Source organism: Aulonocara sp. 'chitande type north' Nkhata Bay, linkage group LG22 (assembly GCF_057382095.1).
Source record: "Aulonocara sp. 'chitande type north' Nkhata Bay isolate Kocher_YH1m ecotype deep benthic linkage group LG22, A_spYH_male_GT1.1, whole genome shotgun sequence".
In the NCBI taxonomy this organism is placed as follows: Eukaryota; Metazoa; Chordata; class Actinopteri; order Cichliformes; family Cichlidae; genus Aulonocara; species Aulonocara sp. 'chitande type north' Nkhata Bay.
Genome location: NC_141364.1, coordinates 5,809,385 through 5,833,178, shown reverse-complemented (window position 1 = coordinate 5,833,178; position 23,794 = coordinate 5,809,385). Strand labels below are relative to the sequence as shown.

At 41.9% G+C, this 23,794-nt stretch overlaps 2 protein-coding genes across 2 annotated transcripts in view; both read left to right on the top strand.

Annotated features, from left to right (window-relative positions):
* LOC147303315 (uncharacterized) overlaps nucleotides 1-12,674 on the top strand; it is a 15,599-nt gene extending 2,925 nt beyond the window's left edge. The window contains exon 3 of the mRNA XM_086280307.1: nucleotides 6,326-12,674. Coding sequence (XP_086136433.1) covers nucleotides 6,721-10,872 — 4,152 coding nt within the window. The 5' untranslated portion in view covers nucleotides 6,326-6,720 and the 3' untranslated portion in view covers nucleotides 10,873-12,674. The remainder of the gene's footprint in view (nucleotides 1-6,325) is intronic.
* A 4,253-nt stretch (nucleotides 12,675-16,927) lies between these two features.
* The window catches only part of dbpa (D site albumin promoter binding protein a), a 41,467-nt gene continuing 34,600 nt past the window's right edge, over nucleotides 16,928-23,794 (top strand). Inside the window, exon 1 of the mRNA XM_086279697.1 lies at nucleotides 16,928-17,772. Coding sequence (XP_086135823.1) covers nucleotides 17,577-17,772 — 196 coding nt within the window. The 5' untranslated portion in view covers nucleotides 16,928-17,576. The remainder of the gene's footprint in view (nucleotides 17,773-23,794) is intronic.

Here is a 23,794-nt window from a genome sequence, read left to right as displayed (position 1 = left end):
CTGATTAGTCGACTAATCGCAAAAATAATCGGTGACTAGTCGACTATCAAAATAATCGTTTGTGGCAGCCCTAATATATATATATATATATATATATATATATATATATATATATATATATATATATATATATATATATATATATATATATATATATATATATATATATATATATATAAAAATAAATAAATAAGGCAGTAGCAGCTCCTAGTGTCCTTTAAACAACTGATGCTCGTGGAAAGAAACACCCACTGTAATAATGCTTTTTATTACTTGTTTATATCCATTATGAATAACTGGACCTGGATTTTTTTTTTTTTTTTATGCTTCTTTTTTTCTATCCACCATCTTTCCTTTTACCTCCTAACAGAAGTGTACTTTGGATGCATATTTTTGTTCAATATCTAATGTTAATCTATTTGCTTGAATTTTTGTTTAATTGGGTATAAAGGGAGACAAAACTTAAGAAGTAAAAAAACAAACAAAACAAAACCATTAAATTTTAAACATTAGAAATGGCTTAAATTGCTGCTATTACTGCTGTTTCTTACCGCATTATAAGTATTGTGGTTTTGGGGCTGCTGGATGACAAAATTAACCTTTTAATGACAGCTCCTGCTGTGAGATGTTTGTGATGATATTTTCCAGAAGACATTTTCTAAATGCTTTCCTTCAGCAGACATTATTGGTAATAAATGCACTCAGTTGAGCTCTTCCTTAGTAATGCCACCTGATGATAGACGAAGCAGTGCAGTCTACTTTGCATTGTCACGGGAATTTGCATGTATTGACCCAGTGAAGCAGAAAACATGTAAATATGATTTTATTTTTTTTTAATCCTAATGTTCCACCAAATCTGTTTTACTTTTCTGGAGATAAATATTTAACTTTACCAGTTCACAAATTTTAAGATTTTCTGGTGTTGTGGTTGCTGTTGCATTTTTTATTTTTATTTTATTTTTGCAGCACCATTATGGCATTTTATGCTTTACATTGTTTATAGCTCTCTATTGTATGTTCCTCTGAGTTTTGTGCAGAATAAGAGTGAAATGAGCGTCCACCACAAGTGCACAGAGCCTGGAAAGCCTGTGTTGACATACAAATCTGATAACCACCAGTGGGATACCTGTTATCTCTGACCTGGGTTTTAGCTGTTGTTGAACCAAATAACAGAGAAATCCTGACTACGTTGAGCTTGCTTCATAGTATTCACCCCAGATACAGGCAGTTTTTTAAATATTTTAGTGTAACATAACTGATTGAGTGGAACCACTAAAGCATGTTGCTCAAGTTCTTACATTCAGTAAGAATTTGTCCTTATGAATGTAAAAGGCCTTCATCAAACCACCTGTGTGCATAGTTAAAATGTGAAAGAAAATGGTATATTCTCTGCTCCTATTAACCAGAGGTTTGTTTTTATTTTGAACAAAATATAAATTGACTAATGAACACTATAAGCTAATGTGGATTTAGAAATCTTTATTTAAAGTAAATAAACTAGCTTTTCCTATTTATTTTGGGGACGGTACCTCAGGGTAGCCGTTCAGTGGATTCGAACCCTCGACCTTCCGATCATGGGGCCACCACTCTACCTACTGAGCTATCCCTGCCCCAAGTGCCTGTTATTTTCCATAAATGGATAAAACAGGATTTTGTTTTGTTAATGGTCAGTGTGACATTTAAACATTGCTGCTGTTGCTAGTTGGTGTCCAAAATACTAGTTGGTTAAACGTATTATTTTATTTACGACACCATTGTGGTTGCAGCTCACTTAGACATCTGTCCCTTGTTTCTGTCATTTATATGACTAGTAAATTAGTTACCAGGAACATTCTCAACTCCGACCCTTGCCTCTGGCTGGATACTGAGTGGGGTGACAGTAAAAATCAAATTGAGCGTACAAGTGGCTGAAATGCATGCCGACACTTTTAGCCACCCAATTACAGTCTTCAAAAAGAAATGGCACACACTTATGCCTGGATTATGGACACTGCATTGGTTGTGCTGCACACCAACTGTTGTTACAACAGTTTTATCACAATTTATACTGACAAGCAACGCTTGCTGGATTTGCTATTTTATTTATGTATTTAATTTTAACTGGATGCTCTCATCTTTTCAAATTGTTGCAGCTCTGAATCTGAGCTCCTGCAATGATATATCACTGAAATTAGGGGTGGGGGGGAAAAAATCGATACTGTGTAGTATTGTGATATTTTGTTTGCTAATAATGTATCGATACAGGGACAGCAGAAATCGATATTTTGTTACCAAAAAAGTTTTTGTGGACTGGAACTCTGACTTCAGAGCATGTTGATCCTTTTTCTGAGCAAGAATCCTTCACTGTCCAAATGTGTTTAACTTTTTTTGGCAGCAATAAACATGTTTTATTTTAAGTTTTAAACTTTTTTATTTAATGTAAAATTATATTTTGTTTTAATTTACTTTCAAATTCTTCAGTTGCTGAATGGGCTGCATAGTTTTCATAAATTGCATAGTTCAGAATAGCTATAATTGTACCAGATGGTTGCATTCAGTTAAGTTGGACTAGACTGTAATACAAACCGTTCAGTTTGTCAACAATAAAACTGACTGAAATGAGAGACTGAGTGTGAGACTTTGATATTAGATAAAATGAATATTGATAAAGTTTACCTTTATGTACAGAATCTGAATATCGCAAAGTATTTTTTTTTTTAAAATTGCAATAATATCGTATCGTGGGATGTATGGTGATTCCCACCTCTAACTGAAATGATGGTAAAGACCAAAACAACTGTATACTCTTGCCTGCAACCCAGGGTTGAATTGCTGTAGTTTTTTACATTGCTATCATTTGCATAGCTTGCAGCTGGGTAATCTTCATATATTGTGCTGAACACAGAAACCCAAAGACCATCGGCCCAGTTTCTGTTTGGGTGGGGAGGCAAGATTAGGGTTTAACAAAGAGCCTCCCTTTGGGAGAGTGATCGCTACCAAAAACATTTTAAGGACCAAAATTAGATTTATTTTACTAATAAGTCTCATTATTGTTTGTAGCCTGGCTGGAGACACAGAGCATTTGGAAATTATGCTTTGTGTGATATTTTCCACTGTTGTAAATACATTGAGCATGTTTTTGAATTTCATCGTATTTGTTGTGCATTCTAGGCTTTATGTGAACTGGCATGGGATTGGAATTGGCTTTGTTATGTGTTCCTTAGCTGTGAGAACCCCCCCCCCCCCCCCCCCCCGGTATTTGATTGAGTTTTGCTATAATCGAGCAGACCTACGTCGGTGCTTCTTTTTTTTTTTTTTTCTTTTTTTTTTTTGGCTTAGACTGTTAGACTGTTAATGACTGTTTTCTTAATTTCACAATTTGCATGCAGCTAAACTGAATGCATGATCATTATGCTTTGTCTGTACAGACAACATACAAAATCCTTCCTGGTTTTATATCTGACTGTACACAGATGTGACAGCGCATATAAAGACGTTTGGCTTCTGTGGTTTCTGGAGTCTCATTCACATCGAGCGCTCACTGCAGAGCTAGAAAAAGGTCAGAAATAAAAGCAGATTTGACCCTAGTTTTAAAACCCCCCAAAACAAAACGAAGTATTGGACAGAAAATGCGATGCTGACACAGGAGAAGTAGCGACTTGAATTATTTAGGCTGATGTTTTGGAGAGGTTGAAATGATGGCGGGTTGTTGCATGCAGTGAACGCGAGAAGCATCATTAGTTAAATTAAAGAGGGTGTCATTATTGTTAGATTATGACAGGAGTGTCATTTTGCTGATGTTTTTGGCAGTATTAAGTTGAAGAATGAAGAAAACTGGTGTTTCAAACGATACAGCCTCAAATATTTTCATTTGTGTTTTTTGAGATAAATGAATATGAGCGAGTGCACTTTGTCCTCTTCCTTTGTTTTTATGGAGCTAAAATATGTTTTCTCCTTTTTAAAGGAAAGCATATCAGTAGGTTATTGATTTATTTGCTGTAATTTACTTCAAGTCAAGTGCTTCTTTTAGGCTGTCATGTTGCACATGCAAAATTCAAATATCAGACAAGTGCTTGCTTGGTTCATTTTCAGTCTATCTCTCCTTCTCCCTTGTTGTAAATCAAGCCCCCATCCCCCTTTTTGCATCAGTGCCCACCCTAAAACCTCAAACTCACTCACAGTTTAGATCAGAGTGAACTAAGATATGATGGAAACTAAATCCATCTAGAAGAAGTGAAAGTTGTAAAAGCTTTCTGAAGGTGAGGCTGTGGAAGGATCTTTGACTCTTCTTTGCAGATGCCTTTGTCTCCAAGGGTCTCTAATCCAGTCTGCTTCTGGAAATGTTGTTAGATTATTGACTTCGGCTCTCTGTTTCTATCCCTGTGGCTTCCATGCAAATGTCTAGAGTTCAGTGGTGCCTGGGCCTCTCTTCACTCCCTGTTTGAACCCACAAACATCCCACAGCTCTGGGCCTACAAGGACTGGCAGTCGTCCTTGCCAGACAGATTTCACAATCAAAAATGCTCACTAGCCTGAGCATAACCTATCGGACAACACTGTCTTCCACTACCTTCATATCTTTTTGTATATGTTTTCATTTTGAGTTGTATTTAATGTGAGAGGAAATCTGCTTTAACAAGACAGAAATCACACTAAATAATGTCACAAAATAATTAGGATTGCAATTTTTGTTATAATGGAGCAGTTCTAGTCTGAATTGTACAGTACTATGTTGTGTATGTTGTGACGTATTGCATTCCTTAAGAGTTTACAGTATCACATCAGTATCACGTCACTCCATACAGAGAGAGAGAGAGAGAGAGATGGGCGTTTTGTGTGTGTGCATTTGTATGTGTTGGAAGTCATTTTATCCAGCAAGAGGTGGACAGGAGCCATCTCTGAATTCCCAGTGAGTCCCAGTAAGGGTGACAATTCAGGGAATTTGTCACCCTTACTGGTGTCTCTAAATTGCGAAATGGTACGGTTCCTCTTATAGTATTAAATTTTATTTTAAAAAAAATTGCAGGCTGACACACATAACTGGAATATGTCCTAATATTTGATTGAAGTAAATATTACTGTGTCTAGGCAGAATTATTAATTCATATTACGGTTTTAAGGGTTTTTGTATTACATTTTCTCTTAACACACATACTTACACTGTCACAAACAGAAGAGAGAGGAAGTAGAAGTTAACAATGCTGAGGCAGGAAAAGAGATGCAAGACTGAGAAACTTTTAAAAGTACATCAACAGGAATTGAAGCAGCAAGTCACATAAGAATTGATTTCTGAAACAAAATGCTCATAATCAGCTCCTGTTGACCCACAAGTGATATTTTGGAACATGTAAACACATTTACTTCTGGTAATTTGCTCTTGTTCTGTGAAAATGTTTAGGTCTTAAAGTTTGAATAGGGAATGATGTGACTCTTTGTCTACGTGATCTTATTTTTATTTTTATATTTAGCTCAAATAGAGAAGACTCTGCTTCAACCAGACAAAGGCTTTGAGTTCTTGATTAATAAATAATTGGAATGGTCAGTAATCAAAATGGCTTCTTGTTCATTTCCTCTCCGATTTCAGTTGTAATGCTGATTATTTGACTGTAATGTTTATCTGCAACACAGACAGGAACCATTGAGGATTGATGATTTCTATCCTGCTTACATTTATTTCTCTGGATTTCCATGTTTGGCTTATCGCTTTTCTGCCTGCCAGTAATGATTTTTTTTTTTTAACTAAACACTGTGATTGGAACTGCTTTCTCACACTACAACAGAAACAAATTACAATCTGGTTTCACAGCTTGGCCACAACAAGGATTTAAAGGAAATCATCTCCTGAGAAACTCAAAGTTACAGCAGCTGCGGAGCTTTAGGTTCACTGGGTTCGAGCTTGATGAGATTAGAAAACCAGCTGAAGAAAAGTTTACCTGGTTGAATAAACATTGAATGCAGTACGCTTTCCAAGATTTCCAGAGTTGTGCAAAAATAATTGTAGAACAGCTGCTTTGATCCTCTTGAGTGGATAAAACAGGAAGCCAGTGACCTGGTTTTTACACAGTAAAATCAGTCTGCTTTTCTAAAAACACTAAAAACTAGAGCTACAGAAACAAACAGGTCATCTCTTCACTGCCAAAAAACTATCATCAGGGTAACATGAGTGCAAATAATCAGTTCTGAAGCAAGAGACTGATACCTGCGAAAATTTGTTTGTCCTAGCTGTATCAAGTTCCACACTGTAATTGCTAAGGGAGAGGCACTGAGGGCAGGAAAAACAATATGTTGTTATTGTTTAATTTATACAGAATTACTGACATTATTCTTTTTGATTGTTTTTGTTCAGGCTCCTCGAAGATCTCCTTGACTGGATGGAAGGCCAGTGAAACAATGGTTCAGCCTGCACAGAAATAACGGACACACTCCACTTTATGGGACTGCTATGGAACATTCTAAAGAAACACTACAGACTCTGTTTTCTTTTTTATTATAGTTTAGTATATTTATGACCTTTTTTTTCTTTTTCTTTTTTTTAAAGAAGCATTTGACGCTTCGCTCTTTAGCGACACATTCATGTAAGGAAAATCAGGCTCTCGGTGGATTATCGTGGCCTGTTGGACGTTAGCAGGACTACTTGTGAAAATCAGACCGCCGCAGGTTTGATAAGGGCTCACTGCTGTTTCCAGCAGCTGCAAACGGGTTGTGCCACCCCTGAGTGCATTGTCACAGCTGCATTGGGAGATGTTTCAGTTCAGCAAGTACCCCATGGACATTTTAGAAATGCTAAGTGGACACCAAGCCCACCAGTTCAAAGGCCTTGGATTAGAACGACAACTGAGCCACCAACAGCAAGTGCAGCTGCAGCACCAGCAGCAGCTGCAACAACAACACCAACCCTGTGGTGACACATCTGGAAGCCTCTTGTCGGGCCTCGGCCTTGGGTCCCTCCAAACCTCACGGAGCAATGCTTTTGCAGACTCCTCATCATTGTTTGCCAAAATGAGTGCTCCTCCTCCATCCATCTCCCACCAGAGCCAGTCGTCCACGTCGTCTCACAGCTCCAGGAAGTCGAGTAAGATGAGCAGCAGTAGCAGCAGTGGCAGCGGGAGCTCCTCGTCGGGGTACCCCCAGTTTCTGCGGCCTTTTCACCCTGCTGAGGCAGCGCTGGCTCAGGAGCAGCTCCACTCTGGGATGGGACGTTTCGACTTTGGTGGGAGCAGCAGTGGAGGAAGCGCAGGAGTCATTGGGGGGGTTGTCACACCTGCACCCCCGCCTCCCCCGCTCCATCCAGGTCTCTCTGTGCCCCAGCCCTCTTCTGGCCCTTCTTCCTCCTCACCCTCACCCTCCACCTCTGCTTCCGGCTCCAACAACCCCTCTGGTAGCACTGCGGTCCCCTTAGTTGGCCAGTCCGATCCTCGCAGTCTCCACCAGCAGTTCAGCTGCATGCTTGCTGCTAATCAGTACTTCCTGTCTGGTGTTCCCACCAGCAGCAGCCTAGAGCAGTTCCTCGTCCAGCAGGGCACTCACAACCACCTAGGTTTGGGCCTCGGGCAAGGCGCCTCAGAGTCAAACTCAGCACTGGCTGCCCCTCCTGCACTCCACTCCTCCCACAGCCACACAGCTCCACAGCCTCAGCAGCAACAGCAGCAACTCACCCCACACGCCTTATCTCATCCACACAGCCACACTCACCACCCGCACCCTCTTCACCCAGCCCCGCAGCCGGCCCCACTGGGCGGTTTTGATTTCCAAGGCATTCCTGTCCTCTCCTCTAACCAGATAGCATCGCTAATGCAGCAAGAGGCTGGCCTCCCCCTCCCGCTGCCCCTGCACCTGTCCCTCTCTAAAGATGATGGAGCAAAGTCTGTAGACAGCTCGTCTACATCAGGATCGAGTGGGGGTAGCAGGAGAAAGAAGGCAATGGCGGGTTATCTGCCCCAGAGGAAAACGGACAGTAGCAGCCACAGTCACAGCAGCAGTAGTGTTAGCAACTGCCACAACAGCAGCTCGAGTGGGCACAGTCAGAGCTCCTCATCGGGCCTCGTAGGAGGAGGAGGGTCTGGGGGCGTCAGGCTAAGTGGAATCGGAAGTGAACCGCAGCATTCCTCTCTCCTCTCACCGTCCTCGCAGCAGCAACAGTCATCCTCCACTGTGTCCTCCTCCTCATCTGTTCCCACCTCCTCAAATCCCACCTCTGTGCTCGTTGCCAACGGAAACCAACAGCTGTCAAAATCCCAAGAAAATCATAACAGCATCTCATCAGGCCAGACAGAACCAGAACCCCTTTACCACTGTGGTGAGTGTGGTAAAACCTTCACCCACCTTTCGAGTCTACGAAGGCATCTCCGCAGCCATGGGTTGACACCAGAAAGCCAAAGCAGGAAGTCAGACTGTAACTCTCCCAGCCCGGAGAGGATATTCTGTTGCGGCGAGTGTGGGAAGAGATTTAAAAAGAGAGGTCACCTCATCCAGCACAGTGTCACCCATTCAGAAAACCGGCCTTTTGTCTGCAGCATCTGCCAAAAGTCCTTCAACCGTCGAGAGTCACTTACGAGACATGAGAAGATCCACGACGAGAAACCTTTCCGCTGCCCGGCATGTGGGCGTTGTTTTCGTGAGAGCACCTCTCTCCTGAACCATGCCGCTTCAGGTGCTTGTGGCAAACCTCCACGCAGTTCAAAAAACAGGGCCAGCAGTGCAGGGAGTGCATCTTCCAACCCTAGCAGCAGTAAAATGGAAAGTAGAAGTGACAGCGTAGGGATTTCAAGTGATGGGGCAGCGATGGACAGTGACAAATATGCAACAGATTATTCCAGAAATCGCTACCAGAGCCAGTCGTCCTACAACAGCAGCGGTGTCGACGACTACAGACGATCCCAGCCTTCATCTCTGTATCCCCCAGAAAGCACATTAGCCAATGAAATGACCAACCAGACCCTCCGGAAGGCCCCTTTAGCCCCAACTCTTCACCCCCACCCACAAAGTCAGCAACATCACCACCATCAACAGCAACAACAGCCGCACCTTCCACTCTCTTCCCTATTGGATGATTCAGAAGACGAGGTCACCAGCAGTGCAATGTCAGCCATCGCTGCTGCAGCCGCCGCCTCGTGCGATATAAACACAGAAAGCCGGGAAGGAGAGAGGAGGGATATCATTGGAGGCCTATTGGGGGGGTTGGGGTTTGGTAACCTAGGTGGACCGTCATCCACCTCCACCCTGAATGGTTCCACCATGCCGCTGACCCACCCCAGCCAGCCGCACACAAAGCCCAGGAGGCCGCGGAAGCCCAGAGAGAAAAGGGATCCCAATACCATCGTCAGGAGGAGGAGGAGCCCAGCACCGCCAGGCGACGGATCGGAAAGGCCGTACGGATGTCAGATATGTGGCAAACGCTTCAGGAGGGCGGAGACTCTGAGGCGCCACAACCGTGTCCACACAGGGGAAAAGCCTCACGCGTGTGACGTCTGTGGCAAGATGTTCCGTGAGCCTTTCCACCTCACCAAGCATCTGACTGTACACTCGGGTCAAAAGAACTACAAGTGCAATCTTTGCGGGAAGATGTTCGCCTACGCTCAGAGCCTCGTGAGACACGGGAAGCTGCACAGAAGAGGAGAAATCGACAACCAGGGGAGGAGAATAAAAGGTGCTGCTGCCGCCATCAGCCAAGTCGCCAACACAGGGAACTCTGACTTCTTCTCCTCCTGCTCTCAAGGAGAAAAGTCTCCAACGTCTGGCACGCCATCACAGAGGCTTTACACCTGTACCGTTTGCTGGAAATCCTTCCGTCACTATTTCCACCTGACAGCACATCAGCAGACTGTCCATGGCGGCAGGGTGGGGCTGGAGAAGTCTTTTCGCTGTGAAGTGTGTGGCAAAGCCTTTGCTTATTCTAACAGCTTAGTGCGGCACAAGCTGTCTCAGCATGGCATTGACCGCAACGGTCAGCGCGTGAATCAGAACCAACCCTCTGGATACTCCCCGCTCTTCTACGATTCTAATTCAGCTCCCAACTACGCTGCTTCCTCCCACATGCCACAGGGGACATCCGGACAACAACCAAACCCACAACAACAACAACAGCCGCCGCCGCCGCCACCACCACCACCTCCTCCTCCGCCACCCCCACCACAACAGCAGCAGCAACAGCAACAACAACAACAGCAGCAACACCCGCACCCTTTTTACTACCGCCCAAAAAACTACCAAAAGCGTCATGGGCAGACAAGAAAGCACCGGAAGAAAAAACGGCGAGTAGTGATCCACAGCATCATGAGGGACGGAAAGCTGGTGGGCGTGCCCCTGAGTAAAGACACGCGCAGGAAGCTGATGATTCTGAGAAAGAAGCGGGGCAGACTACAGGCTCAGCTCAACAAAAAAAAGCTCCTGGCACAGTTGAGGATAAAGGGCAGTGTAATGAAGGTGAAGTCATGGTGCGGTGGCGCCGTCAGGGTCACGGGGCTTACATCGATGGACGTCCCCATCAAACGCTTCCCCTGCCCCATCTGCCCAAGCACCATGTATGCCAAGCAGGGTTCTCTGCTGGTCCATCACGCCATTAGGCACCCACCTAGGAACTCAGGCCGCCATGCCCGTCTGCGGTGCCAGGTGTGTGAGAGGCGCACCAGTTCGTTATACAAAGCCTTGAAACACAGGGGCCAGCATCTTAAACAAGCTGCATTCCAATGCCACAAATGCCGACACAGTTTTTGGAACCCGCGGCTACTCGCCCGCCACAAGTTCTGCTGCCGGGCGACCACCAGCAGTGGGGGTGGGAGCTGGGGACTGATGAGATCTCCATCGTCAGATGATGAACATTCACCAGTCCAGCTGCCAGTCCCAGGTCTGGTCCAGCCTGAGAGATCAACGGTTCTGACTGACTACAGTCAGTAAACAATTTTTTTTTTTTTTTTTTTTTTTTTTTTAGATTGTTTTTGATGTTTATTTTTTTTAAATAATCCAAGAAGCAAGCAAGAGCTAGCAAGTTTTTAACAAAAAAGAAAAAAAAAAAGGTGGAAGTATGGGGTTTAGTGTAACTACAGTAATAACCTCAAGCCTTCCTCCTGTGTACAATCCTAACTTACCACAGCAACGGTGGTCGATAAATTAAAGTGGACTTCAAAAGGCCCAAAATCAGAACCACCATCACAGGCTGTTTCCTCTTCCCCAAAGGTGAAGGAACTCAAGACCACATGACTTTAGTAGCATCTGTTATTAAAAACAGATTCGGCTTCCTGTCCATCATGTTTCTGGTTTTTTTTTTTTTTTGTTTTGTTTTTTTAAATCCCCGATCATCAGTGTTTGGGCATAAATGTGGATTGGATGCCTTTTGTAGAGGGGATGTATCTCCGGTAGTAGGGATGCACCGATATTAAACAATTTGACCAAAAGAAATGCAGATTTATACCTATATATATTTTAGTGTTTATTTTTATTTATTACACAGCTCAACTATGAAACAAAAGTTTATTTTTATTTTTTCCCCTGTAATTATGTTCTGCCAGGTTTGACCACCAGGGGGCACAGTTTTATCGGTTGGTGTTTTCAGTTAACTTTTGATATTTTCTCAAGTGGAGGGATGGGTGGATGTTTGTAATGAGTTGCCAGGTTACATGGACTCACTGCACCATCTTGTGGCGATAGAGGAAAGTACTAAAAGCCACTTTAATAACTTTAATAAGTGGCTTTTAGATATAAAATCTTTTAGATATACAATCACTTTTTTATTTATTACATTTTGGAAAGTTTCAAATTGTTTTTCCAACAGAGATTTGCATAAAGTTCCGTTAAAGTCTTCTGTTCTTCATCACACTCAGCCAGCACAAAAGTAACGCAACACAACACACAAATATCAGTAAATGCCTTCTTGTGTACTGATATCCCTCCAAATATCGGTGCATCTCTATTTTTTTAGTTCTAGTTTGCGTTCACATTATTCACCGGTAAACAGTAGCGTGTCTGTCTCTTGGTCTGTGTTTATTTGTTGCCCCTGTGGAAGAACTCTCTTTTTATACTGAGATGAAATTTGCCCTCAAGATAAATTTATCTTTAATGGAAAAAAGAAATCCTGATGTGACACTATTGTCATTTTTAATGAGCTTCTTGGGACAATAAAGGGTTTGTTTGTCTAAAGAGACTGAAGGGAGACAGTTGGGACAAACAAAGTGTTGATCTTGTTTTTAATGTACACTACTTTATGATGTTTTTGAAGAAGCGTGAACAGAGAGTGAGAACAGGAGCTGTTAGTGTGTTCAGGATTTGAAAAGGAAGAAGAGAAATAACCGAAGTGTACTGTACAATTCGTATTATATTTTATTATATATTGATTTTTTTTTTTTTTCTTACACCGAGTATCATTTCTTTTATCATTGTTGCTAATGTTTGGGTGGGAGGGAACGAGTCAGGGTCTGACTTTGTAAAACAGCGGGATGAGTATATGTATCGATGTGATATCCTCCCCCCTCCTCCTTGAGCCCCCTTTTACCTACTCCCTCATTGCCACACTTGATGCCCCATTTTTGTAACAGAAGCGTGTACACATAGTTCATTACTTAGGTCCTGTCCAGATGTGTGTTTTCTTTTACCTGTAAAACTAAAACATGTAATATTATTACTAAATTACTATCCTTTTCATTGCCTAAAAGTGAGTTGTTGAAAACCCTCAAATCGAATAAAAAAAAAAAAAAAATCTGAAACATTGATTGTCTTAAATCTTCTGTTTCATGCACTCATCTCTTTTTAGTTAAGTGACATGTTATAGGATGTATATTTTAAATGTTCCTGAAATGTTGGTTATTTGATAGTAAATGGAGCATAAAGGAAAGTGCATCATTTTACATGATTAACTGATCTCCCTCAGATGACAACATTGTACTGATAAAACTGAGCTTTCAACATCTTTCAACAAGTTTACCTGCAGTTGAATCCAAATGAAGTTGGAGAGATGTAGATAGCATTGAGGAAACTGTTAGTTACATGAGAAGACATTCACTGCCATGGTTTCCCCCAAAACATGACAATGGTGTTTTAATTAGTCACATCTTTGAACCATGAAGTCCACAACTGAAAACATACACTCTGCAGTCACTTCATTAGTTGCACTTTTACTGTACTGGGCTGGACCCTTGTTTTGCCTTCAGAACTGCCTTAATTCTTCATAGCATAGATTCATCAAGGAAACATTCAAGAGATTTTTTGTCCACAGTAACATGATAGCATCGCACAGCTGCACATCTACAATGAGAATTTGCAGTTCCAATACATCCCAAAGGTACTGCTGGATTGAGATCTAGTAGCTGTGGTTGTTCAAGAAACAGAGATTATTTAAGCTTTGTGGTATGGCATTTTATCTTAAATTAACTTCATATGTGCAATAGTGAAATTACATAACTGACAGTGAATATATCTAAAATAACTTTCCTCTTCTTTTTTCTTTTAGAGTAATATTCCACAACTTAAAACATGCTGTTAAAGTTTGTTTTTCCAGCAGTAAATATGTCACAGTTGCCATTAAACTTCTCAGCTATAACCCTAACCCCACGCTCAAGGTCCAGCATAGGACTTAAGTGGGTGTCCATCATGTTTCTCGCACAAAGACAAAAAAAAACTTCCATCCCCTCAAAGTTTGTTTTAGACAATTAGCGGATTAAGGATATTTTTATCCACACTTTCTTCCTGCAGGGACCGTGAAGTGGTATCTCTCTCATGCTGCCTGTGAGAAAACACTATGAAAACAGCCTGGCACAAGCTGAGCACCCGACTCACATACAGCTGTGACAAAGCTAGCCTTAAACACCCGAAACACGCAGACAGGTGTGCTCTTTCATGCACACTCAGCTGATCTTCCCGCTCTCAAATCCTCTGCACGTCACAAAATCTTAGAATGAATTATTAGGTGTAAACCCTTAAAAAAACACCAGTGGGAAGTGGGGTGTTTTTTTTTAAGTTGTTGCAATACCAACAACCAGTCACTAGATGGCAGCATTTAAATATCCTTTAAAACATGGCTGAGTCCCAAGTGTTGGAGGAAGGGATGAGAGGAAAATAATTTTGATTCGAAACGCCTCATGAAACTCAGATCACACATTAGTGGAGTCAAGCTGTTGTTTCACACTTTTTGCTGATCCGTGCCAGCGTGCACGCACTCAGCTGCTCTGTGTGTGTCTGTGTGTGAGGCAGATCATTTTGGCTTCTTACTATTCACACATTCCTGTCATGTATGTGTAACATCACTATATCATCATAACATAAGATGTGTAGGCGCTTCCAGGAACCATGAATGACAGCAGCAGAAGTCACGTTTTAAACCAGTTGCATTTTTCGTTCATTTACAGGATGTTGTAATAATGACTTCTGCTAGTTTGGTTTGCAATGCTAGCGTATGGCTAACATTTAAACAGAAATGACTTTGTTTTAGAAGACAAAATAAAGTACACCAGTATTTTGAGGTATGTTTCACATCGAAAAGAGCTCTTTAATAGCAATAATAGTATTATTATAGCCCGCTTTTTATGTAGTTTATTATAATGATTTAATGCTTGCCAAAACACTTGGGTTCTTTTCTAAAGGCCAAAATCACACATATGGTTTTTTTTAATTGTTACATGTCTGCTAACTTGACTTTTGCCTGGATAAAAAAAGAAGATGATAATAAAAATGTTTTTGCTTCTTTCACACTAAAGACAGGAAGCCAAGTTGCAGGTGGTATCTTAAGTGGAGTTAAGAACAAGTTAGCTTTAGAGGTTTGGAGACAAAGTTAGTGAAGTGAGTCTGAGATGGTTCGGACATGTGCAGAGGAGAGATAGTGGAAATACTGGACAACAAGGTGTTGACAAAGACCACAGAGGAGGTTCATGGATCTAGTGGAGGACATGCAGATGTGCTGGTGTGACAGAGGAGAACTATAGGGGTGGGGTGAGATAGAGACAGATGATCGAAGAATAAGAAAAATTAAGAATTTCATACAGACTGGTATGAAATCCACTGATGTAGATTTAGAACTCAACTTTATCTGTCTGGTAACATAGGAAAAAAGTTCAAACATGTAACTAAAAAGCATACAAAACAAAACACTCAAAATATGACGGAATATTAATAATTAATAATCAGCAAAAATACTTCATTGTAGTAAAAAATCACTGAAATGCTAAAAATGGTTTTAAAGTGTAAACAAAATTAAGAGCTTTTGGATCATTTATTGTTTATTTGCTGTTTATCCGTTTTATTAACGTTGTCTTTGTTTTATGAAGTCCTTGCTGTATTTTTTGTTTACTTTGCCTTAGTTTGTCTGTGCCTTCGGAACATTTACGATGAAAAGGTAAATATGATCTTTAATGGATCCTTCAGAAGTGAAACATAAACACCCCCCTCCTTCCCTCCAACCGTGCTCTCACGCGGCCATGGCATGGGGAAATCTGTGGGCGGAGACTGTGACCTATTTTTAGCCAATAGAGCGCTGAGAGCCGCAGCGAGTGACCTAGATTCAGCCAATAGCAGCGCTGCACAGTCGCCGGTAGGCAACAGTCGGCGCGTGCCGGGTCCATGTGCTTGTTGTTGAGAGCGCGAGAGTCAGATAGGGACATCCAACAGGGAGAAAACAGACGAGGCGCTGCTCCTCGGGTGGTTTTATCAGATTTGAGACAATTCAGTGACTTTTATTCTATTATTTTGAAGCCTCGCAGCAAACAATTTATGTATGAGTTAAAACATACTCACAATATTCAAGGAAACAGTTATAAATTAATGGTTTCGGTGTACTGCCAGTATAATAGAGCGGGCCTTTATTTAAGTGTCTCTTTTGTTAAAAAGAATAGCGTGTATATGTTTTTAGTGTGGAGGAAATGGTAAGACCGTTTGTGTTTGTTCGCGTTTGAACTCGGGGTAAAAGTAATCGTATTTTCCCTTATTGCTCAGATAAGGAAGTGGAAAAGGTAAACATCCTGACGTTTCAGGAGCTGCATCTCATTTTAGTACACACACACACGCGGCGGGCTCTGCTTTCGCTGTTTAAGTGACAGCGTGAGAGAAGAGGGGCGGGGCGAGGCGTGTTCACGGGCCATCCAGGAATTATCACATGCGGCCGCTATTGGCTGAAACTTCATGGAGGCGTCACGTTTTAGTGTCAATGTGTGTTGCATTCACGAGAAGCGGTAGCGTTTTAGTAATCTTGTAATTTTACATTTTTATAACATTATTTTCTTGTTCTTTTTATTAAATAAATGTTATTTTGCTTAATTTTTTAATAACATTTACCATATTTTTTATCTGTTGTTTTCATACTTTTATGAAATTTAACATATTTTCTTCCATAAAAGTTTATTTTATATTATATTTTCTAGCTGCCATCGTTTTAGCTTGTGTTTTATTTTATGCATTTACATTGTTAGGCCTTCATGTTTTATGTTTGCACTTTAACTTAATTGTTTTGCGTTTTTCCCTTTTTTTTGGTTTATTTTGTTCAGCTTGAATCTAGCATGTATTGTAAGCTGATAGCAAAATAATATAATTTATCCTTGAGCTGCATCCTTGCTTTTTAACATTTTTAACATTGTGTGATCGTTTAATCAGAAACATTTTCAACATTTCTTAATTAGTAACCACATTAACTGTCAGTCATAGACATTCATTTAATTTCTTGACTGCAGTCCCAATAGTTTTTTGTTTTTGGACGACCAGAAGGACCTCTATTATACATGGGAATGTCAACATCGGGTACAGGACTTATTTTTTGTCATGAGATTAAACGTTTTGTTCAGTTTCCCTGAAAAAAAAACAAAGGAGAAAGAGCAAAATAATTTGAAGTTCACATTTACCAAATTTTAAACTAGTCATAAATGCAGCGCCGAGACTCTGAGTACACGGGAGGGAGAGGCGTGGTCAATTGGGCTGTGTGGGCGTTGCCGCTGTATGCAAACGATCCACGCCCCCAAGCGCCTTTCCCCCGTGAGCGGTGACGTCACACGAGCGGCCCGTGTTGGTTCCAGCTGACTGGCAGAGAGGGAGAGAGAGGGAGAGAGAGGAAAATAAGAGCCATCAGCCCCATCTATCCGTCTCTCATACTACTGGATATTATTATTTTTTCCGGGGGATCTCTTTATTTCCGTCATCTTGTCATTTTTTCGCCCCTCTTTTTGTTCTTCGCTCTTTTCTGTCTTGGAGACTTCCCACCGCCGCGACTCGACTGTACTCCGCTGTTTCTACTGCCTTTATTTCTGCTCTCTTAATATTGTTTATAGCTCCCTCTGGACTCACCGAGCGATCGACCGACCAACTAACCGACTGACAGCTACTCCTGGAGGATGAATTAGACTCGGTCAACATGGTGCCATTTTGGATATAAATCCTCCCTCTTTTTTCTTTTTTGTTTCGTTTTTTTTCTTTCGCACATTTTCTTGCATGGGACTGGCGACAATCAGGTGGACACCCTGAGCGCACACGCGTCACCTGTCCGCGCACCTTTTGAAGGCGCGCCCGTCAATTAGCATCACTAAGTGGATTATTTTGATCTTACGGTCTCTTGCAGGTTGCCCCACTCCACTTCCTCCTACCCTCACCTCCTCCTGTCCTCCTCCTCCTCCTCTTATTCCCCCCGAGAAGTTATGTCAAGGCCTCTCACCCAGCTCCTACCACCGGATCTCCCTGCCGGGGCCACAAGCCCTCAGTTTGGGGCCAGCAACCCGGCTGGAAGCGGCCCCCAAGGTGGACACCTGACCTCTATGACCAACCTGAAGTCTCTGCTTCAGGTGCCAATCAAGGCAGACCAGAGAGGCCCCAAGGACTGTTGCGAGATGAAAGGTGAGTGTGGGCACGTGTACCCGTGTGAGTAAGGGATCCAATAGGAACAAACTCCTTAAAGGGCCACTAGGGAAATACCTCAGCTGTACAGAGGCCAATTTCATTGTATTGCAAGCGCAGTATAGGCCTGTATTATGTATGTGTGATGCATATAGGAAATGTCCACATTAAGTGTACTAAAGGAGAGTAAAGATAAACTTTATTTACAAAGCTTTTCGCACACATTTGCAAAATTTATCTGTAAATTTGTGATTAAGGACTTATTGGGCCACGTTTTCAATCCCTTTACTCAACTGAAAAAGCCAGATTTGGCCTTTGTTCCCAACATTTTCATATGTGGAAAAATGGCTGCTTGATTTTAAGCTGATTATATTAGGGTTTTGGACACATTACCAGCTGCTGTCATGAGGATTAAAAAAGAAGAAGAAGATAATTAAGAGATATTGAAAGAAATAAAGGGCTGCAGCTCTGATTTGAAAAACAAACAATAAACAGTAGCTTATATTCTTTGCAGAAATGTCACAGGGATTATTCATGAGTGTGTGAACGTGTGTGTGTGCATGTGACTGAGTGGGTAGGTGTGATTGTAAAACACAGAGGAGGCCCTGCTTATCCAACATGCACTCACATGGACATTGTTTTCTTTGCAAGCTTTCCTCCTTCTGGCCTGCTGCATTTTTATATTAAACGCTTCCCTTTTGCATTTGGTGGTGGTGAAGTGAAATGATCTAGATGAGGAGGAGGAGGAGGAAGAGGAGGAGGGAAGAAGAGGGTGTAAAAAAAGAAACACAATCTGGAGTGGATGCCATCAAAAATCCAGCCAAAGCAGCAGAAGCAGCAGTCGTTTGGTTTGTTTAAATAAAGGTTACTGAGTGGGATTGAGTTATTTCCCATCCTCCAGCTGCCACAACAAATATTAACCAGCCTGCTTCTCCTTCCTCTCTCTTGCTGTGGGGATATTATAACTCCCAGTCAGCTGCTGTCACACGCATACGCACACTTGCGAGGCAGCGATTTGCATTGATTCTCTTCCGCTGAGTACCAGTAAATTAAGTTAAACCTCAATTAAAACACATTTATTTAACACGAAGAGATAAAAAACATGTCCTCACAAGAACAGAAGGTTGTCAAGAGTCAGTGCCTCATGAGTGTGGATACAACTGAACACACACATTCACAGAGAGGGGTCGGGGGGGGGGGCAAAGGAATGGCACTGTCCAGTGGCTCCCTGCATGTTGTTGGCCCCTGGTGGCTTTTTGGTGCCACTACAGCTCCTTTCTGTGGAGCAGGAAGAGGAGGAGGAGATGATGGTGAACACAGTTGACAGTCTCTCCATGGAGTCAGAAAGCAGCTCAGTACAGTATCCTCCTAATGAGAGGAGAGGCATTCAGGGGCATAAAGAAGATGTTTTTGCCCCTGATTTAGCTGCTGTTCCCCTTCCACAATGCAGCCCTTTGCCTTGCCCCCCCGGCTAGCTTTGTTTGACGCCTTCACAAACACCCACTCTATCTAGCACATCTCCCTCCCTCTCTCTCTCTCGCTCTCTGTATTGCATGTCTTTGAGTTTTCCCTCTCACACTTTCCTGTCTTGCTCTCTTCTCGTCTTCCACTCGCTTCACACAGCGGTCCCTCCGCTGATTTATATTTTCTCAGGTTTTTGTCTCCCTTCCTCTCTGTCTTCATCTTTTACTCTCATCACCCAGACTTATTTTTTTTTCCAAAGCCATTTATTTGCATCCCTCTCCTCTTCCTCCCCTTGTAAATCTCTCTCTCTCTCTCTCTTCTTTTTGCACATTTCACTCCTATTTGCATGGATCATCTCTTCTTCCAAGCCTCCACTGCCACGTTTCCTCTCCTCTCTGCTGTGCTGCGGGTCAGTTCGCAGTCTGTCAGATTTTAATGACTTGTCCACTTGAGTTCAAAGTGTCACTTTGATTAAGCTGTGTCACTTCCACTTATTCCTCCCATCCATTCGCCCTCTGGTCCTCCTCACGCTGCTTTACAGAAAAGGGATTTCCCCATGTCTTTTAATGACTTTGCCCTCTGTTGCTTTTAGATTATCTTTTCATTTTCCTTTGCACTTGAATTACTTCACTTAAGCTCCTGTGATATCTTAGAAGTGTCTGCTCGACACTGTGGCTAGTTTGACTCAGCTGAACTGAGTATATACTTGAGAGTATACCATGTTTATTTTAATGCAAGAAAAAGATCTGCTGCTACCACCTTTATGTGTTTTTGCAATGCTTTCATGTGCTAGATACTGTCTGTCACAATGCCTGATAGTCACTGCAAACCTTAAAGCTTATGCATTGTTGCATATTGTATGCTCAGGTTGGATGGTTGCTTTGCCCTTTTATTTCTTATTAGGAAGCTCTCGGCCTGCTCCAATCTCACTTACTGACCTATATCTGTCAAAAAAGTATAAGAAGTCATTGAATTTGATCCCAAGACTTTTTTTCTTTTGTCTGTCCCTAAAGCTTGGATTAGATTTGGAAAAAGGACATTCCAATTTGCTTCTCCGTCGGCTTTAGATCAGTTGCAAAATCAACTAACTGTAAAGGAGCTGCTTTTCCTGGAAAAATTTAAGTGACCTGGAGGCATTTAGGCCGGATTCTCATTTATTTTGAATGACAATATGTACCGCCAAATAGAATTGTGAGTTCTTTCCTTCACGTTGGTCGCCCTGAAAAGTTGAGAAAAGTTCAACTTTGCAATTACCGACACCACTGCTACCAGTCACATCATCCATCCATTCATCTCATTTTCTTAACTGCTTATCCACTTCAGAGTTGTGCTGGCATGCAGCCTATCCCAGCTGTCACAGGGCGTGAGGCAGGGTACACAGTGGACAAGTCACCAGACTATCACAGGGCTAACACACACAGACTAGTCAAATCAGGTCAAGTAAATATACAGAGAGCGTGAGGTGGCTGCTTTTGCAGTTTGGCATCAACACGTTGGAGAAATCGATCATTGTGGTGAATAATCAGCCCGCTATCTACGAACAAATTTCACAACAGGCAGGCCGATGAAAACTCGCTTAGCTTGCCTTGTTAGTGATTGGTTGTTGTTGCTATGGTGATTGCACCACCAAACGTAAGGAATAGCCATAAATCAGGCTGCAAATGTTCCACCTGAATGTTGTTTCTGGGATACTTCACTTATTTGTCTTCTTGGACAAATAGGCTGGAGAAACTGATCAGGAAGGCTAGCTCTGTGGTCGGCATGAAGCTGGACACTCTGGTGACAGTGGCAGAGAAAAGGACATTAAAGAAACTGATGGACATTATGGACAATGCTGGGCATCCTCTGCACACGGCCATAAACAATCAGAAGAGTCTGTTCAGTGACAGGTTGCTTCTCCCCAAGACAAGAACTAACAGACTTAAAAACTCCTTTGTCCCACACGCCATCAGACTGTTTAACTCCTCTCTGGAGGGGAGAGGGAGGGGAAACAGGAGGACAAAGGAGGGGGGAACAACTAAGCTGCAGTGCCTCTGCACCTCACTGTACAATACCTTGTGCAATACTTTTTGTAAATAGTCAACAGTGCAATAGACTCAATACTTGAAATGTGCAATTCACTTGTATTTTTATTTTTTATTCCTATTTATTCTATTTATCCCCTTTGTATATTTTATTTATATTTGTCTCTGTATTTATATGTGTGTGTGTGTGTGTGTGTGTGTGTGTGTGTGTGTGTGTGTGTGTGTGTGTGTGTATATATATATATAACAGTTCTGTAACTGTAACTTCGGTCGTTGCTGTGCTTTTTTTGGAAGTCGAATTTCCCAGAGGAACCCACCCGAGGGATTAATAAAGTTCTATCTTATCTTATCTTATCTTATCTTATCTTATCTTATCTTCTTCTTAAGTTTATTTTGCATCTCTCTTTTTTTGCTCTTTTTATTTTAAAATCACGAACATTAGCTTTGAAGCATCTTAAACTACAGAACCAAACAGTCTCCAGAAAGCAAAGATTGTGAGTTTTGTGCTCTGGTTGTAGCTAAACTTACTACACTGGCAGCCAGATGATTAAGATACTGCCAGAGACAGATTATTTTCTACTCCTCCCACCTTCTGAGTACCTATCTGTCCATCCACTGCTGTGATCTCTCACGTCTTTATATACTTTAATCCGTTTAAATATAAGTTTCCAGCCTCACTGATACTCTCTCCAGCCTCTCACTTTTCTTCACAACTCACAGTCTGTCTCTGTGTCATTCCAGCCCTGTTAAATATGCTCTTTTAGTGCTGTTTTATGGGGCTTTATTCTTCAGCGTGCCACTTCCTCAATATGGGCTTTTGGCAATGTAATCCTTTTGAACAATATAACCAAAGGGGCAGAGTACAAAGCTATCATTGTCTATATTTCCATGAAGTGCTTCCCTTTATTTCCTGTTCTTTTAACAATCCCTTTTTTTCTGGTGATGGTTTATTGATGGTTAATCTTTCCATCGGACTTTCACGATGAGGTCAGAGTGCAAGGTCGCTCAATTTATTTATAGGTGCCTTTTAATGATTGTGGCTAAGTGCTTTATAGGGTGATAAAGACATGTGTGCCAGGCAGTGGCACAAGCCTTTGTTGGATCTTTGTTGGCTTGTGTGGCTTCTCTTTTTAAAATTATTTTCATGCTTTGTGAAGCAAAAGTCATGTCAGTCTGATCCTCTTTGAGCCGCAGTGAGCTGAATTGCACAAGAAACCAACCTCAGGCTGTATATCGATCAGATGTTACTTCAAATTCTCAAAGGATTCTTTTGAAATAAGCATGAAGCCATTGCTTTGTAGCTGACGGCAGGTCACCAGGGGTGTAGGTGACGCTATCATGTGTTTTTCAGCCAGTCATATCAACTTTATCTTTCGCTCCCAGACATTGACATTCAGTGATACATCCATGCTAGTCTCTTCCTGTGTGGACACCCCTTAATACTACCTGTATCCATGTTAAACTGTTTAGGATGCAGTGTTCAGCTCAGGATAAGCGATTCTTATCTTAAAGAAACCATTCTGATGTTTCCTCAGAAGCTGCCAGCTGGAGCACGTGACATTGTTGCTCTGAACTGGATGATACCACTTATGGTAGAGAGAGAGACGGGTCTTTAAACCAGGAAACTGTGGGTGGTGTTAGGGATTTTTGCATTTTGCAGTTTTGGTTGGTTTTCTGCTTACTTTTGCTGTCACTTGTGTTTGATTAACCTCTTAACATCCATTCGATCACCAGTGACTTGGTTAGGGTTAAGTTCAGGCTCCCAGTGGTCCATCTGTATGGATTTGTTTTCACCTCTTTTACCTCTCAGATGGAAATCATATAAAAGACGTTAAATGCATGGAAGATAATGTTGTCTAGTTTCTGAAATTAGTCTTTAAAAACACGTAGCTGAAGTACAGCCTAACCCTACCCCTCAGTGGTTTGTCAGTGATACAGTGGCTGGCAGGAGGTTAACCTCGATTGTGTTTTGTGTTCTGGGAAGTTTCCTGGGTTTTGTTCGGAGACTTTTTGTAGTCCGATTGACCAGACACATTTGAGCAGGCTTTGGTTGTATGCATTTAAAAGGTCTATGTGGCGAACAAAAGAGGGCTGGTAATTACTGAATTGCATTGAATAACCAATGCATGATGACGATTCAGTGTTTTTCTAAAGATTCATCTGCATTCACAAACAATGTCTGGCAGATAGAAATAGAAGATGTGGCCTGAACATCTGCTAGCGACAGTGGAAATCCAGAAAATCTGTCAGAGTCCCCCAAAGGAAAAACCAGTAGTTTCCCAGATTCTTGTTTGCTTACATTAAGGAACTGAAAGCAGTGTTTTAGGTTATGAACCTTCACAGCTGCACTAGTAAAAACGATGCTTAGGGGTCCTGAGCTCTATTGCCATTGCTGAGTCATCATGGGAAGAACATGATAAGTTTGTGCAGATGCACAAACCTATCTGTGCATCTGCAAAATAGCACATGCACAGATAAGTTTTTAGGTGTCTAATATATAGAGTTCTTTGTGATACAGATTCCACCAAAGGACT